Source organism: Suncus etruscus, chromosome 2, assembly GCF_024139225.1.
Source record: "Suncus etruscus isolate mSunEtr1 chromosome 2, mSunEtr1.pri.cur, whole genome shotgun sequence".
Taxonomy (NCBI): Eukaryota; Metazoa; Chordata; class Mammalia; order Eulipotyphla; family Soricidae; genus Suncus; species Suncus etruscus.
In genome coordinates this window covers 133515770-133532791 of record NC_064849.1, presented here as the reverse complement: position 1 = coordinate 133532791, position 17022 = coordinate 133515770, and the positions used below count along the sequence as shown (strand labels likewise).

The window sequence follows — 17022 nt, the reverse complement described above, 5'->3', positions numbered from 1 at the left end:
TACAAACCAACAAGATTCTTCACAGAAGAAAACAATGAAAGACTAATTTTCTACAACATGTTACTGCTCATTAGTTCTTCAATAATATTACTTAGGTTATTTCAAGGATCATAAAATTTATGCACCACTACCCAGGTTTTTTCAACATTTTTATCTAGGTTCTGAAGGGCATAAACAAAGATGCATAAAGTTAAATTGGTTTTAGAAACTTTGTATATGTGCATATTGTAATAATGAATATATGGAGACAAAGACAAATGTATATTTAAGTCATGAGTAATTACATGAATTTTGTTTATATGGCTAGTTGTATATATGAGTCTTATAAATGACCAAAAAAAAAAAAAAGTAAGGTCATAAAAGTTCATCTGTGTCCTGTGAACTTTAGACCACCCTCAGCATTACTTGATTTGCAGTCACTATTTATTAACTTTAAAAAATGGTCTTAAAAGCTGCAAACTTTACTACACATTTCTCAATCAAAAGGCAGAGCTGTGACAAAGATCCATCAGGCCACTGTCTCTTGGAGAGGAAAGTTCTGCATGAAATAAGTTTCCAGGTTCCTTTTTAAAAAGAAAAAAAACCATGACTGTTGTTCAATGATTGACTTTCACTCTATAGTCCCTTTTACCCAAGGCAAGGTCCCTGGTACATCTTTTTGAGGTTTCGTTTCAGGAAAGTTTTCAGCAAACCGCTCTCGAGCCTTTTCCCAGTTCTTTCTGCTTTTGTTCTGGAAAAGGTGAACATCTTCGATTGAGGATGGGTTGCCTGTCCCCAAGCCTGCATGTGTTCTTCGGAGCTGAAGCTGAATCTATAACCAAAAGTGAAGTACAAAACTTTCAGCATTCTAAATACATTGAAATCTGCTGTACTCATTAAACTAATTCTTTAAAATTAGAAGAGTTGATGCAAAAATAAAAAAATAAAAACAGTAAATGCACCAACATATACATACATCTATCTATATGTCGTTTATACATGACACTTCAACCAGTTTCTCTAAAGTACTTTGGATGGTCCCTAAGTACATTTAATTCTAGAGAAAAGACAAGCACTCCTTAAATAGCACTCACTAAATTTCATTAAGGATACTGGATTATCTCTTATCACTCTAAGCAGAAGGAAAGAAACTGATTTATGGAAATTTACAAAAATAGCACTTACCTAAGTGTTCAGTTAAACAATGAATCACAGAAAATACTTTTTTTTTCCATATTAGATGGCCAGAACTTCTCAATATTTTAGAGAAGTGGCCAGTTAGAGTGGCCAGATATATCCAGCAGCAGGCAAAGCCTGACCTAGGTTCAATCCCTAGCACCAGACATTCCCCTGAATCCTGCCAGGAGTGATCTTTGAGAGAACAGGTAGTAAACCCTAAATACTTCCAAGTATGGTCCAAAAACAAAAACAAGCAAAAAGAACCAATTAGAATTACCAGTTACTGAGTGCCTAATATATGTTAGATACCACAGAAAAGGTTTATCTTCATTATATTCCAGAAAAAGTTTTGTTTTTTGGTTTTTGTTGGCTTTTGGTTTTTGAGCTACACCAGGCAGCACTCAAGGGTTATTCCTGGCAGGCTCGGGGGACCACATGGGAAGCTGGGGATGAAACCCAATTGGCAGTGTGCAAGGTAAATGCCCTACTTACTCACTGTACTATCATTCTGGCCCCAAAAACCAGTTCTTATATTTTTATATAATGAAACAGAGGTCCAAATTTGCCATAAGTCATATCTAGAACACATTCTGGAATGTGAATGTGTTCTTTATATTCATGGACTGAATACAGAGTCCATATTCTGGGACAAATGAGATAAAAGGGCTAGAGTACATGCTTCATACAAGGAGGCCCACATCTATCTCTGGAGCACATGGTTCCAGTCACCTCTGGGGAAGGACCCCTGAGCACAGAGCTATGCATAGCCTCTGAGTGCCACTGGTGTCTGACTCCCTCCTTAATGAAAACAACAACAAAAATCTCACAAACTAAAACTTCAAGTTCTTTCCATTTCTACCTCAATGAAAATGAGAAAATTTTATTTTGCATTAACTAGCCCATCCTTTATTTCTTTAGATATCACAATATTATCAAGAAAATTTTGGGAGTCTAGAAAGATTGTATAGGGTTAAGATGTATGCCTTATAGGCAGCTGACTCTGGTTTAATCCCCAGCACTGCACAAGCATCACTTGGGTAGAGACTTGAGGCTCCCGAGCTTCACTGAGGAAGCCCAAGCATTCTCCAGCACAGACCCATCAGGCTCAGAATCGCCAGAAGGTGCCACTGGCCTCCTGAGTATCACTTCTGGGGGATCCTCTCCTCAAAAAAGAAAAAAATGGGGGAAAAAAGAAAGTTCTTTAGTCATGTTACTTTGTAGGGATCCTCTCTTCAAAAAGAAAAAAAGGGGGAAAAATGTAAAGTTTTTGTGAAATATAATCTGAACCTTCAATGAACCAAAGGATTGAAGAAAAAAAAAAGCACAGTATTGTTTTCAGCATTATTCTCTCTTACTACATGTTCTGATTCGTGAACCTAAAACATATTTCTTGTGTATAAAGAATTTCCCTGTTTATAAAGTAGGACTGATTGTTACTATAATACAATAAGGAAGTCACTAAAAACAACTAAAAGTCATAGACAAATCCTTGGCTCAAAAAGTGACACTATACTACCCTGATGAAGTAGAACACTCCTAAATTCCTAAAAACATAAAAAACAAGCCAAAAAAAAAAAATTCCGCCGAAGCAGTGGTGCAGCAGTAAGGTGTTTGCTTGCATGCATCTGACCTAGGACGGACCTTGGTTCGATCCCCTGGCATCCCATATAGTCCCCCAAGCCAGGAGCGATTTCTGAGCATAGCCAAGAGTAACCCCTGAGCACCAGCAGGTGTGGCCCAAAAAGTAAAAAAATAAATAATTCCGACTGTAGGAATAAAGAATACAAGAAAATGCAAATCCTACCGGAGTTTTCATTCCTCCACCATCCTTCCCCAGGCCCTCTCCTTTTTTCCACCCCATCTTCTCCAGCATCTTCCGACCTTTGTTGCTATCTGTAATTTCACTATAAAGGAAATAAAGATAATGGTTAACTTTGAAAAGACCATGTGCATCACTTCTAAAAGGCATTAACAAATTAATGTCGCTTGTTAAACCTATATCTGACATTACCAAACATAACTGAAGATATACAAACTCCACTCGCACATATCCTAATAGAAAAGCATGAACACTGTTCACCAAAAAGACATTTTTTGCATGGCCGGGGATATGGCTTAGTAGTAAAGGACATGGGTTGTATATATGAGTCCTTAGGTTTAATGATCTCTGGCACTGGTCATGGAAAGAAAAATAGCTGGTTTGCAGCAAATCTAGCAATAAGGACATTAAAAATATGGGGCTGGAGCAGTGGCACAGCGGTAGGGTGTTTGTCTTGCACGTGGCTAACCTAGTGTGAACAGCAGTTCAATCCCCCAGTGTCCCATATGGTCCCCCAAGCAAGGATCGATTTCTGAGTGCAGAGCCAGGAGTAAACCCTGAGCATCACTGGGTGTGGCTCCAAAACAAACAAACAAACAAAACCAGATATCTATCAAAGGTAAAATAGCTAACTGTGGTAGTCATTTAAAAGAATGGTACAACAGTGAAAGTAAATCTAATAAAATAATATTTGGAAAATAAAACACTAAACTATTCCCTTTAAAGATCAAAAGTAAGTGAAATTAGGTTGCATATATGCAAGTCAAGAGAGGCATTAGGAATCTAGTAGTTCTTTAGGGTTACTGATTATTTCTTCACTAAGAAATATGTGCTCTGTCCTATGTTAAATAGCTAAATAGTTCACTGATAATTGTGTTCTTTTCTGTTCATGTCTTATACTAAATTTTAAAAAGTTAAAATATAAAACAAAGCCTTCTGCTAATATGAACATAATTTTTTTTTGGTTTGTTTTTGAGGTCATATCCAGAAGTGCTCAGGAGTCACTTTTGGCAGTGTTCAGAGGAGCATATGAGATGCTCATGTGGGGTTCAGGGAAGCTTATGGGAATCAAAATGGGGTCAGCCATAATGCATGGCAAGCACCAGATTTCCTCAAGCTCTCTATATGGGAATTTTAATGTTCTATCGTGGCCTTTTCAGTTCTACAAAATTATTTTGAATTGAGACATAACTTATATACTATTATGTATGTTTAAGTTCTTAGCATGTGGATATACGTATAATATATTGCAACAACTACCTGCAGAGTTGACAATTCTAGCACTTGCACTTTTTTTTAGGTCACACCTGGCAGTACTCAGGGTTTACTCCTGGCTCTATGCTCAGAAATTGCTCCTGGCAGGCTCAAGGGACCATATGGGATTCCAGGATTCAAACCACCAACCTTCTGCATGCAAGACAAACACCTTGCCTCCATTCTATCTCTCCGGTCCCTGATGCAAGCTTTATACTCTCCAGTAATTATTGTAAAAGTATTACTTTTAAAATATGCCATGTGTTTTAAGTATAGTAATATATTTTGTCAAATCTCACTCCATCAATTATAAGGAATTATTTCTATACTATTTAAAATTTTCTGCCATTCCAATTAAGAGTCTAAGTAGGACAACTCAGAATCAAATAAAATACATTTGATCAGGGGCCGGTGAGATAGCATGGAGGTAAGGCGTTTGCCTTTCATGCAGAAGGTTTTCGGTTCGAATCCCAGCGTCCCATATGGTCCCCTGTGCCTGCCAGGAGCAATTTCTGAGCATGGAGCCAGGAGTAACCCCTGAGCACTGCCGGGTGTGACCCAAAAACCACACACACACACACACATACAAATACATTTGATCAAATTTTCATCATTATTTGTCAATTCTGTATTAAAACTTTAAATCCAGAATTTATATTTGGGGGAAACCCACAAGTAACATAATAGATATCTCGTTATCTATGAAAATAAGTTCACTCAATTAAGTATCTAGAATGCTAGTTATGCATGTGTGTATAGGTACTTACACATATTCAGATGTTTTCTATATATACTATATTCTAATACTAAAGGGGAAATTAGTGTTTTGTTCTTGATATAAATCACAAGGCTACCTATTCAGAGTAAAAAGCCCTAAAATTCAGAAAGTACAACATATATGATATAGAAAAAAAATGCTGCAAGCAATAAAACTGTAAGACTTACGAGTGAACAGATGCAGGAGCATCATCTCTCTGGAAAGTTCCTTCACTTCCAATCTGCTCCCTACGTTTCCCAGCTCTATCTTTATATTTTGGATTCTTCAGTGCTTTGTCGTCTTCATAGTCTGTATTCTTTATAAACATGAAATATTCATTGAGGAAAACAAAGCTGATAAATAAAAGCATCGTGTCTGTATAGCTACCTTACTTAGCAAATATGGCTCATCTGGTCTCAAATAATTAAAACTAGTCATGATATAAATTGGGCAACAATATGTTTGTATTGGTACCGGAAAGATAGCACAGTGGTTTGCCTTGCATGCGGCTGACCCAGCAGGGACCCAGCATCCCATATGGTCACAGTAGCAATTTCTTTTTTTTTTTTTTTTTTTTTTTTGGGTCACACCTGGCAGCGCTCAGTGGTTACTCCTGGCTCAACGCTAAGAAATCGCTCCTGGCAGGCTCAGAGGACCAAATGGGATGCCAGGATTCAAACCACTGTCCTTCTGCATACAAGGCAAATGCCTTACCTCCATGCTATCTCTCCAGCCCAGGAGCAATTTCTAAGCACAGAGCCAGGGGTAACTCCTAAGCGCCGCTGGGTGTGCCCAAAAACCAATCAATTAATAAATAAAGTTTAAAAAAATGTATTATTTCAAGACCTATACAAATTGTATATAAAACACAAATAATAATACATAATTGTAGGAGGGTGTATTTTGACTTAATACTAAGTACTTTCCTCATATGAACTACCAGCATTCAAGAAATGTGTACGCACTCTGGTAATGGAGAAAAAGAAAATTATTATTTCTTATTTAGTTATTTGTTTTTGGTTTTGGGAGTCGCACCCAGCGGAGCTCGAGGGTTACTCCTGGTTCTGTGCTCAGGAATCACTCTAGGCGGGCTTGGAGGGTCACATGGGATACCCGGGATTAAACTTTGGTCAGCCGCGTGCAAGGCAAACACCCTACCCAATGTGCTATTGCTTTAGTCCCTCTCTGTTTTTTTAAAAAACTGGACATTCTACAGAAACTAAAATAGCTTGAAATGTTTTTTGAGAGTGAAAATCTAGAAAAGTCTTTTATAAATGAATGAAAATAATACTTTGTTTTTGTTTATGATGCCAAGGATGAACCCAGAATTTAACGTAGGAAAGGCGGAGATCATCACTGAGGCTGAGCCATATTCCAAGTCCCACAAATACTCTGGCAATAATCAATAATCATTTTTGTTTCACTACTTCATACTTACATAATTACCAGTTACCCAACAGTTATTTACTGGACAGTGAAATGTATTATGCTTCATTTTAGGTTATAGAATGCAGATAAATTTATAATCCCAGAGAGCATACATACATATTTTGCAATAGTATGACCAGTTCAACAATAAAAGTATACATAAGACGTGGTAGAAGCACTAGAGAAGAGTCAATCCACTCTGCTTGGGTCCTCACAGAAGGCTTCTCTTCCCTTTTGCTATTACTTGCATATAGAAAATATGACATTCATCCAGACATAAGGACTGCTAGAGCAAGTCAAAGAAAGTACCACTGAGCTTTTTACATAATTTATTTTTAAACACATAAGGAAAATATAGAATCACCAACCAAATAGGTTTTCCCCCAAAGAAACAGAAATTGTATTGACATTTTTCAGAAAACAATTCATTTCTCCTCATGTATTTTCAAGTTTTCCTCCAAAATTTCTTTTCAATCTAGCTCAGTTTTATATATGCTAGAAAGTGTGTAAAACAAATTGTTTTGTTTTTGCATATGGCTCTCCAATTATTCTAGCATTATTTGTTTAAAGGGACCATTCTTTCTCCAAGTTGTCCTCATGCTTTTGTTAAAAAACAATGAAGCATGTTACGTACATATGCATGTATAGTATTTAATTTGGACTCCTTTTTTCTGTTTCATGAACTTATTTGCTTACCTTTAAACCAATACTATTTATTTTAATTACTATAGATCTAAAAACCAGGTAGTATATTTCTGGCTTGTGATGGTTTTTTTTTTTTTTTTTTTTTTTTGGTGTGTCGTTTTCCCCCACCCCCACCCTGTTTTGGGTTTTTTATTTTGTTTTTCTTTTTGGTTTTTGGGTCACACTCAGTGGCGCTCGTGGGCTACTCCTGGCAAGCTGGGACCATATGGGAAGCTGAGAATAAAACTTGGGTAGGCCAGGCCACATGCAAGGCAAACACCCTACTTACTGTGCTATCACTCTGTCCACCCCCCCCCCCACCCATTTCTGTTTTTTAAATGAAGTTATTCTTTCATTTTGAGATCAAGGGGGAGTTCCCAAGCAGTGCCATAGGGAGCCCAGCAGTGCTGTGGTCAGACCCATAATGTTGGGGGCCATAGACTACACCCAGTGGTGCTGGAATTGGGAGAGGAGCAGCAAGAAATATCTGGGATTGATCTCAGAACTTTCATTTGCAAAGCATGGCAGCCTCTTGAATTATCTCTTAATTCTAGTGATATCACTTTAATACTAGTTTTATTTTTTTTTAAATAAAAATGGCTATTCAAATGTCAGGAATTACCATTTTCTATTCCAATCTCACCATTTTATTGCAATACTAGGGTGTGTTTGTAATTTTTTTCTGGGGGGGGAGGTCCACACCTGTGCCGCTCAGGGGTGACTCGGCTATGTGCTCAGAAATCACTACTGGCTTAGGGGACCACATGGGACACCAGGGATCAAACCAAAGTCCGTCCTGGATTGGCCTCGTGCAAGGCAAATGCCTACCACTGTGCTATTACTCCAGCCCTGTGTGTTTGTAATTTTTAATGTTTATCTCAAAATCATAAATAGCTCCTCTATATAAAATGAAAGATTGACATTTTTACTCAAAACCAGATATAATTGTTTTGTTTCGCTTTTGTTTTGGGGTCACACCCGGCAGTGCTCAGGGGCTCTGCGCTCAGAAATCGCTCCTGGCAGGCTCAGGGGACCATATGGGATGCCGGGATTCGAGTCACCATCCTTCTGGATGCAAGGCAAACACCCTACCTCCATGCTATCTCTCCAGCCCTAAAAACCAGATATAATTTAACATATCTACCAATATCTTAACATCCTTACCTGCAAACCATATTTCACTCGTATTTTCTTTAATTCCTTTCTTCTTTCCAATTCTTTTTCCTCCTTACTGAGTGCTGGACCAACTAAAAGAATAAATTTTTTCTTAAAGCCATAAACTTTTAAAGTAATAAATCAATATTTAGTACATAGTTTGCTATTTAATAACACAAAAATCAATTGTATTAGTGACCCATCTGCAAAAACTACCCATCTATCAAAAACTGAAGCAAACATTATTTTCTGAGTTATAATAATTTTCTTTTGAAAGTATTTAGTTAATTAAATTCTACTGGAATCTCTCAAAATAGAAACTTCTAAGAATGTAATAAAAAGGATAATAAAAGAAACACTAAACATTTTAACTTTTACCTATGTAATAGAATCCCAAATACAGAAATATTTTAAATTTTCAAAGGAACAGACATGTGCTAAAGAAAAACCAGAGTACTCATGGCTCTTATTTCTGTACAATGTATCATACTATCTTCATAACCTTTCTTTTTTTGTTGTTTTTTGTTTGTTCGTTTTTGGTTTTGAGGTCATACCCAGCATCACTCAGGGGTTACTCCTGGGTCTATGCTCAGAAATCACTCCTGGCAGGCTCGGGGGACCATATGGGATGCCGGTATTTGAACCACTGACCTTCTGTATGCAAGGCAAATGCTTTACCTCCATGCTATCTCTCTGGCCCCAATCTTCATAATCTTTCATCAGAAACAATAACCAACAGTCATGTATACATAAAAAAAGTCATATATACAAATGGTGAATTATATGTGGTATCAGGAGAAACTACATGTGAAAAAGTTATTTACTAGTTCGAAACTATTCAGAATGTAGCCTACAGACCTATGTATGCACTGAAAGCAAGGGAGTAATTCTTTTTCTTTTTTTTTTTTTTGTGTGTGTGTGTGTGTGTGGTTTTTGGGTCACACCCAGCAGTGCTCAGGGGTTACTCCTGGCTCCAGGCTCAGAAATTGCTCCTGGCAGGCATGGGGGACCATATGGGACACCGGGATTCGAACCGATGAGCTCCTGCTTGAAAGGCAAATGCCTTACCTCCATGCTATCTCTCCGGCCCCAACAAGGGAGTAATTCTTACAAGTGGAGAGGCATATCACTACAAATGACATTAGCAGAAATATAAATAGGACAGTATCATTGGCTAATAGTTCTTTATGCCTCTCACCTATTATTTTCGGTTATTACTGAGAGTTGAACTCTAGGTAACTTCATATCAGCAAACCTATTCAAGGTAAATATAATTGTGTCACAATTTCTTTATTGTTGTAGTGCCAGGGATGGAGCCTAGGACCTCACACAAGCCAAGAAAGTGCTCTTTACCGATTTCTATCACAGGTCACAACTACCCTTATATTAAGTGTGGGAAGGTTGGTCCACATCTGAATGTTTTCAGGACTTACTCCTGGCTTTGTGCTCAGGGATCATTCCTAACAGTACTTGGGCAACATTATGTGGTACTGGGATGGAACCAGGACGAGCTATATGCAAATCAGGTACCCTATCCCTTGGTACTATCTCTCCTTCCCCACACAATTACCCTTTTGGGGAACATTTGGCTACCATTCCAGTGTTATTTCAAAAGCCTGCTAGAACAGAGTTGATGAGTATTGACCATTAGAAATTTACCTAAAACTAAAAGCACATAACTATATGAAGTGTTACATAGATAAATTGACTATAGTAATAATAATTGAAATATGTAACAATTTTCAAATATATAGAATTTCTTAAGTATATACAAGTATATTTTGCTAGTATACACTGAAACAGAAAGATATCAATATACGTAGTATCTTGTATTTAGATATGAAGCAAGTAGCTGACAAGATACCTTAGAACACTCAGTGAATAAAAGAGGAAAGTTATCACTCTCACGCACAACATACCCAAAGAGTCATCTTTTTTATCAAGGCGAAGGTGAGCTCTAACCTGCCCAGGTTCACAGCCGTCACAGGTATCACTGCCAGGGTGAATGTGAAAAGATAACACTGTCTCTCCAATTTTCACCTCGTCTCCATGCTCAAGTACATAAGGGTCACACTTAGTTTTTGGCTAATGGGGAAAAGCCACAAAACACAAATCCAAGACAGTTACACATAGTCATTTTATGTCTATTGAAAGAAATATCTGATCATGACCAAAAAGTTTTTAAAGTGACCCTCAATGAGAAACACATAAGATTAATTCTATTAAAGTGACCCTCAATGAGAAACACATAAGATCAATTCTATCAAAGTCAGCCTTAACCCAACTTTGAAACATTACCAAAATGAATTATCATGTTAAAAAAATACAAAATCAAAGCATCATTCCTGGCATTACACTCAATGTACCATATTCCAAGCCAGGAAATGAACCAGGATCAGTAATATGCAAGACAATCACTATAACCTTTGAATTTCTCTTTGTACTTCTCTCCAATCCCTCATTTTTATTCTTTATAAATAGAATAAGGCTTCCTTCCCTTCCATCAATACACTACTTTTTCCTTTTTTTATTGAAGATTCAGTGATTTACAATACTATTAATGATAGTTCCATGCATGTTATTTCAACACCACACTTGCCCTCTCTTCTTTCTACCAATGTCCCAAAGAATCTCCATCATCTGTCCCCTGTTCAATACTATAGCACAACCCTCTGTGGCCTTTGGGCATTTAATTGCTCCTTAGCTATGTTTCTTTTTTTTTAATTTATTTAATGAGCCATACAGTTTCTTATATGCCAAGCACTTCATTATTTGTGCCTGGAGACAGAAAAGTTAAGTGAGTAAACTAAGCGCATGCTTCAAAGATTTTGCAGATCAACAACATTCCATTAGAAAACCTTTATAGAAATCCAAAGAGGAAGGTCCTGAAAGCTGATAAAAAAATATATATAAATACAAATATGTATATATAATATATAATAAATATATTATTACATATAAGTAATGTAAAGTATTATATATAATAATAAAAAGTAAAGTATATATATACTTTATAAATATATAATATAAATATATAATATATATATTATATATATTATATATAAATATATAATATAAATAAATAATATAAATATATTATTACATATAAGTAATGTAAAGTATTATATATAATAATAAAAAGTAAAGTATTATATATAATAAATATATATAAATATATATAAATATAAATAGTAAAGCTATTACTCTGAATAGCTTTAAAATGCATTTACTGGGGCCAGAGTGATAATACAGTGGGAAGGGTGCTTGCCTTGTATGGAACCAACCAAATTTTGATCCCCAACAGTCCATATGGTTCCCCATACTAGTCAGGAGGTAGCCAGGAATAAACCTGAGTACTGACAGGTGTGGCCCAAAACAAACAAACCAAAAAAGTATCTACTTTTAATAAAGGGGGGAATATATAATCAACAGTAGAAGTTTAGGGGTCAAAAAAAAAAAAAAGAAGTTTAGGGGTCATAGAGATAGTACTGATGGTAAAGCGCTTTTGCCTTGTTTGAAGCTGACCCAGATTCTATCCTTGTACCACATATGGTCCCCTGAGCACCTCCAGGAGTGATCCCTGAGCACAGAGCCAGGAGTAAGTACTGTAACAGCCAGATGTGGCCCAAACCCCTCTCCCACTCCCCACCAAAAAGGCAAATACACAACAGTCAAGAATCCAATAATGATACATTCTTAGGGGATTTGGAGTGGGGCGTCTCTTTTCCCCTTGTAGGTCACAATTAAAAAGTTGCTCAGAGGAACTCTTTGTGATGCTGGGGACCATGCAGTGAAAAGGATCAAAGCCGGAGCTCTAGCATGGACTCCAGTCCTCTGAGCTATTTCCCTGGTAGTAATAAATATTTTCTTTTTTTTTCTTTTCTTTTTTTTTTTTTTTTTTTTTGGTTTTTGGGCCACACCCAGTGACACTCAGGGGTTACTCCTGGCTATGCGCTCAGAAGTTGCTCCTGGCTTGGGGGACCATATGGGACACCGGGGGATAGAACCGCGGTCCATCCAAGGCTAGCGCAGGCAAGGCAGGCGCACCTTACCTTTAGCGCCACCGCCCGGCCCAGTAATAAATATTTTCTAGTGCTCTGTGAAATCAAAACTTCTGTGTTACTTAGAATTCTCTTCTAATAATATATTTGGGCTTGAAAACTAATCTAAACCAGATGATACATAAATTCTGATCTTCATAAATAAAAAAAGTTCAAGTAAACTTTTCAAAATAGTGTTCTGAGATAAAGGGAAATAAATACTTTAAAGAGTTGGTGCTCATGTTCGAGGCCCTGAATCTGATCCATGACATCACCACATATTTTTCTAACATGCCAAATGTAGCCCTGGTAGCCTCCAGCAGCACTGATGGAGTCTGAGCAGCACAACTTCATAGGGTCCAAGAAACATCCAGCCTTCACAGCCACGCCCAGTATCACCAGGAGTGTCCTCTGAGCCTACTATGCATTGCTTTGTAGTCCTCCATGAAATCAAAAAATAATTTGCAAAAGGACCCAGGTCATGTCTCACTAGCAGCTATCTGTCTTAAGAGTAAAGGGACTGCCTCAGAAGCTTGTGAGTAGAAAGGAACCTTGGCAACTCTGATGCCACAAGGAACTTCCAGCTGCATTGGCCAGGAATATGCACACAATAATGAAGAAATCTGACTTTATTTAGCACCTCCACTGTAAAAGATGTGGAAGCACTACTCCATCAGCAGTGTGACCCCACTGTGATCATTACTCCTGGTATGTACACAAACACTACAATGAAAGGAATTCAACTCCCATATAAGCACCTGACTAAAGAGTGAGGCTTGCACTTGCCCTGATATACAAGCACTATAGCCAGGAGTGTTTTCAACTTCTGCCACAGAAACACCAACAAAGGAAAGGAAAGCAGAAGGTGAGAGGTTAAAAAACAAGAAATTAAGAAACAATTAAAAAATATAGGTATACTCACCTGAAGAATTTGTTTTCCATTAACAATAGTACCATTTTGACTGCCTTGATCCACAAGAACGTAACTTTGTAAGTCATGGTCAAAATAAATTTCTGCATGAAACTAAAAAGAAAAACAAAACAAAACAACTATCAAGAAGTTATAAGGTTCTGTTTATTTTTAAAATCACAATTACGATATAATGGGATATAGTGGATTTCTGTCTCTAATAACTTTACTACAAAATATATTAAATATTTCTGGTAAAAATGTTTAAGTTATAGAAAAAAATTATCATCTCTGGATTCGAGTATGTAGTACAGGGATAAGGCACTTGCCTCACATTCCTCCAACCTTGGTTTTAATCTCTAGCATGATATATGGTCCCTGAGCACTGCCAGGAGTCACTCCTGAGCAGAGTCAAGAACAGGCCCTGAGAACTACCAGATGTGGCATGAAAACTAATTATATGTAAACCTGCCAGTGAGAATGTAGTATGTGTCCTAAAATTTCTACTTTTAGAATATGGTTAATATTAACCTATTTACAATTAAAAATATTTTACCTTATCTATCTTTTCACTTCATTAAAGGTTCTTATTTGTTTTTTTTTTCTGGTTTGGTTTGGGGGGGTTTGTTTTGGGGTCACACCCAGCAGTGTTCAGGGGTTACTTCTGGCACTACACTCAGAAATTAGTCCTCGTGATGCTTGGGGAACCATATATGCTCCCAGAGATCAAACCTGGGTTAGCAGTTTGCAAGGCAAGTGCCTTATGCACTATACTCTTTCTCTAGTCCCTTAATAGTTCTTCTTAATTCAAAAGATTATTTAAACACTCAAGACCAATTTCTCACATTTTTCCAGATTTTCAACACTCAGACAAATAATTACTCTCCCTACTCCACCGTATTCTGTTTATATAAAACTTGTATATAATATTATACTTATACTATGGCTACTGTATTTGCGAATCTCATTGTATTAGCTCATTTTTGCTGACCACTCACTACATAACTAAGTATCTCATATACTGGAAAATTAATACATGTCTCTTTAGTTGGATAAAGAGCTGAAAAAAAATTTTTTAATTTTCTTAATACACCACAAGTGGAAATATAAATAGTACAGCTGTTTTGGAACAATTTAGCAGTTTAAAATATTAAAGTGCTATACTATGACCCAGTAATTCTTCTACTAGACTTTTAAGAGAAATTAAATTTATACAAAAGTGTTCATACAGTACTTAAAGTCAAAAAGTAGTAAAGCTGAGGGGGAGGGCAAAAAAAAGTAGTAAAGCTGAAATGTCTGTTGATTAATCAAGTAAGCAAAATGAATAATATTAATATAACATCAGACCACTTAATAATAAAAAGAAATGAAGAGGGCTGGGTCAGCTCAAAGGGCTGCAGTAAATGCTTTGAATGTGGGAGACCCACATTGGACACTGGGCACCTCATGGTCACTGATCACTGCTAGATGCAACCTCCAAGACACTGATATAGGAGCAGTCTCTGAGTATCCCAACATGCTTCCTGGCCCCTAGGAATGAAGTATATATGCTATAATATGCTATATGCTACAGTGAATGATAATTACAGAACAACATGTCATAATAGGGATGCATACTGAAGACCTGTTAAAGGGAAAACTAATTACAAAACCTTCTAACCTGACTCCATTTACATAAAATGTGTGGAATAAATCCATACAGACAGCAGACTGTTGTAGGGTTGGGAGAAAATAAGAAGTGCTTTAGTAAATGGTGATAGTTCTATCGCGAGAAAAAACATTCTAAAATTAATTACGATAGTCACACAACTTAATACACTGATAATTGCTCAAAATATGCAAGAGTGCATGGTCTGCAGATAGGAGGCCCAGATCTGATCCCCAGTACTGCATGGGCTCCTGAGCACCACCAGGCATCATACCCAAAACAAAACAGAAAAATCTTAGAATAATTTATTTTCAGGTATTATATATGATGTGACTTTATTCTAAAATAATTTTATGACTATTGACTTATTAAAATGAGTCAGTTGTAAGACTTTCAAACTAAGACTGGACAACACATTTCACTCCAAAAGAACAAATATCACGAAATATATACACTTTAGATCCATAAACAGAAATAGGTATAATAAAGAGAAACAAACTGGAGATTTAAAAAGTTCCCAAAAGGAGGAACATGAAAAAAAGAGAACAACCACTGAAAAAGAGTGGTGGGAAGGGAGGAAAACTTCAGAAAACATGGTTATGTAAAGAAATAGGAAATAAGGAACTCTCAGTAAACTTTTGGGGGTTTGGACTTGGGGGAGGCTGAAGGGAGGGATTTAGGCCCCATCAGTGCTCAGACGCCCTACCCACTGTGCTATTGTTCCAGCCTTTTTTTATACATATCATTTAAGCTGCAACTCTAATCCTACAGTATTTTTACTGACTTGTTTTACTTTTGTTTGTTCTTGTTTTGGGCCACACCCAGTAGCACTCAGGGGTTACTCCTGGCTCTGCACTCAGAAATTACTCCTGGCATGATCAGGAACCATGTGGAATGGTGTACACTGTGCTTTTACTCCAGCCCCTTATTTTTATTTGTAAGAAAACATACCCAGTGATGTTCAGGACTTACTCCTGGCTCTTGGATAAAGCATCACTCCTGGTGAGGCTTGGGGAACCATATGGTATGCTGGGGATCACATCTGGGTTGGCCATGTGCAAAGCACCTTACCTTCTTGTACTAACTCTAGCCCTATTTACTTCTTTGTATTCTTGTGTAGGTCACTCAAGATGGAAGTTGCAGGGGACCATCAGGACCATACCCAGCAAGTTTCTAGGGGTCAAACTCAAAGCATGTGCTTTACCACTTGAGCATTGTTGAGCACTCCCAGTGGTGGGAATAGGCAGTACCAGAGACTGACCATGGGGATCTCACAAGTAAAGCCTATGCTCTAGCCCTTTGAGTCATCTCCCTGGCCCCTCATTTCTGAATTGCTTAATGGCTAGCATATATTTAACTCAAGAAATAATGGTTATTTTGCTATAACATTGTCAAAATTAGAGGAGTAATGCTAAACAAAATAATTCAGGAGAAGAATAAACAATGGATATGTTTGTACATAGAGAAACAAAACAAAGAAAAGGACATCAAATAAAAATCAACCACTAGATTCCAATGACAGAAATAAAACTGAGGGGAGATGAAAGGGTCCTATTAATAATAGTGAAGAGATACTGGAATTATATGAAAATGGTAACACTCATATAAACATTTACTCCTATGGGGCCAGAGAAATAGTACAGAGGCAAGGTACTTTCCTTGCATATCACTGATTCCAGTTCAATCCTTTGTACTTCAAGTGGCTCCCCAAGCCATGCCAAGAATTATCTCTGAGCATAGACCCAGGAGTAGTAGTCCTGAGTACTGCCAGGTGTGTCCCAAACACCAAAACAAAAAAAATCTAAATTAAAAAAAAAAAGGTGCAGGGTGGAAGGAGGGCAAATTTGGTGATGGGAACTCCCCTGAGTCTATGTTAATATGTACCTAAAATATTACTGTGAAAGATATGTAAGTCAATATGGTCAAAATAAAAATTTATAATTAAAAAAAGGTGCACTTAAAACATAAACATTTACACTTTTGTAAATCAAAATTTTTTTTTGGTTTTGTAAATCAATGTTACCTCAACAAATTGAAAATAAATACTTGTTAAATGGTTGCTACTATAATATATTTAAATCAATATAAAATCAATACTATAAAATATTTAAATCAATGTTTTCTATTCTTGCTTCAGACAAACATAAACATAAAAAGATAAACATAATT

The 17022-nt window shown here is 36.9% G+C and overlaps 1 protein-coding gene across 1 annotated transcript in view; it reads right to left on the bottom strand.

The window, feature by feature from the left end:
- Positions 1 to 575: 575 nt before the first annotated feature.
- The window catches only part of AGGF1 (angiogenic factor with G-patch and FHA domains 1), a 32349-nt gene continuing 15902 nt past the window's right edge, over positions 576 to 17022 (bottom strand). Inside the window, exons 9-14 of the mRNA XM_049766051.1 lie at positions 13218 to 13319; positions 10175 to 10340; positions 8265 to 8347; positions 5177 to 5304; positions 2963 to 3062; positions 576 to 811 (exon numbers count right to left, since the gene is read on the bottom strand). Of these exons, the coding sequence (XP_049622008.1) occupies positions 611 to 811; positions 2963 to 3062; positions 5177 to 5304; positions 8265 to 8347; positions 10175 to 10340; positions 13218 to 13319 (780 nt within the window). The 3' untranslated portion in view covers positions 576 to 610. The remainder of the gene's footprint in view (positions 812 to 2962; positions 3063 to 5176; positions 5305 to 8264; positions 8348 to 10174; positions 10341 to 13217; positions 13320 to 17022) is intronic.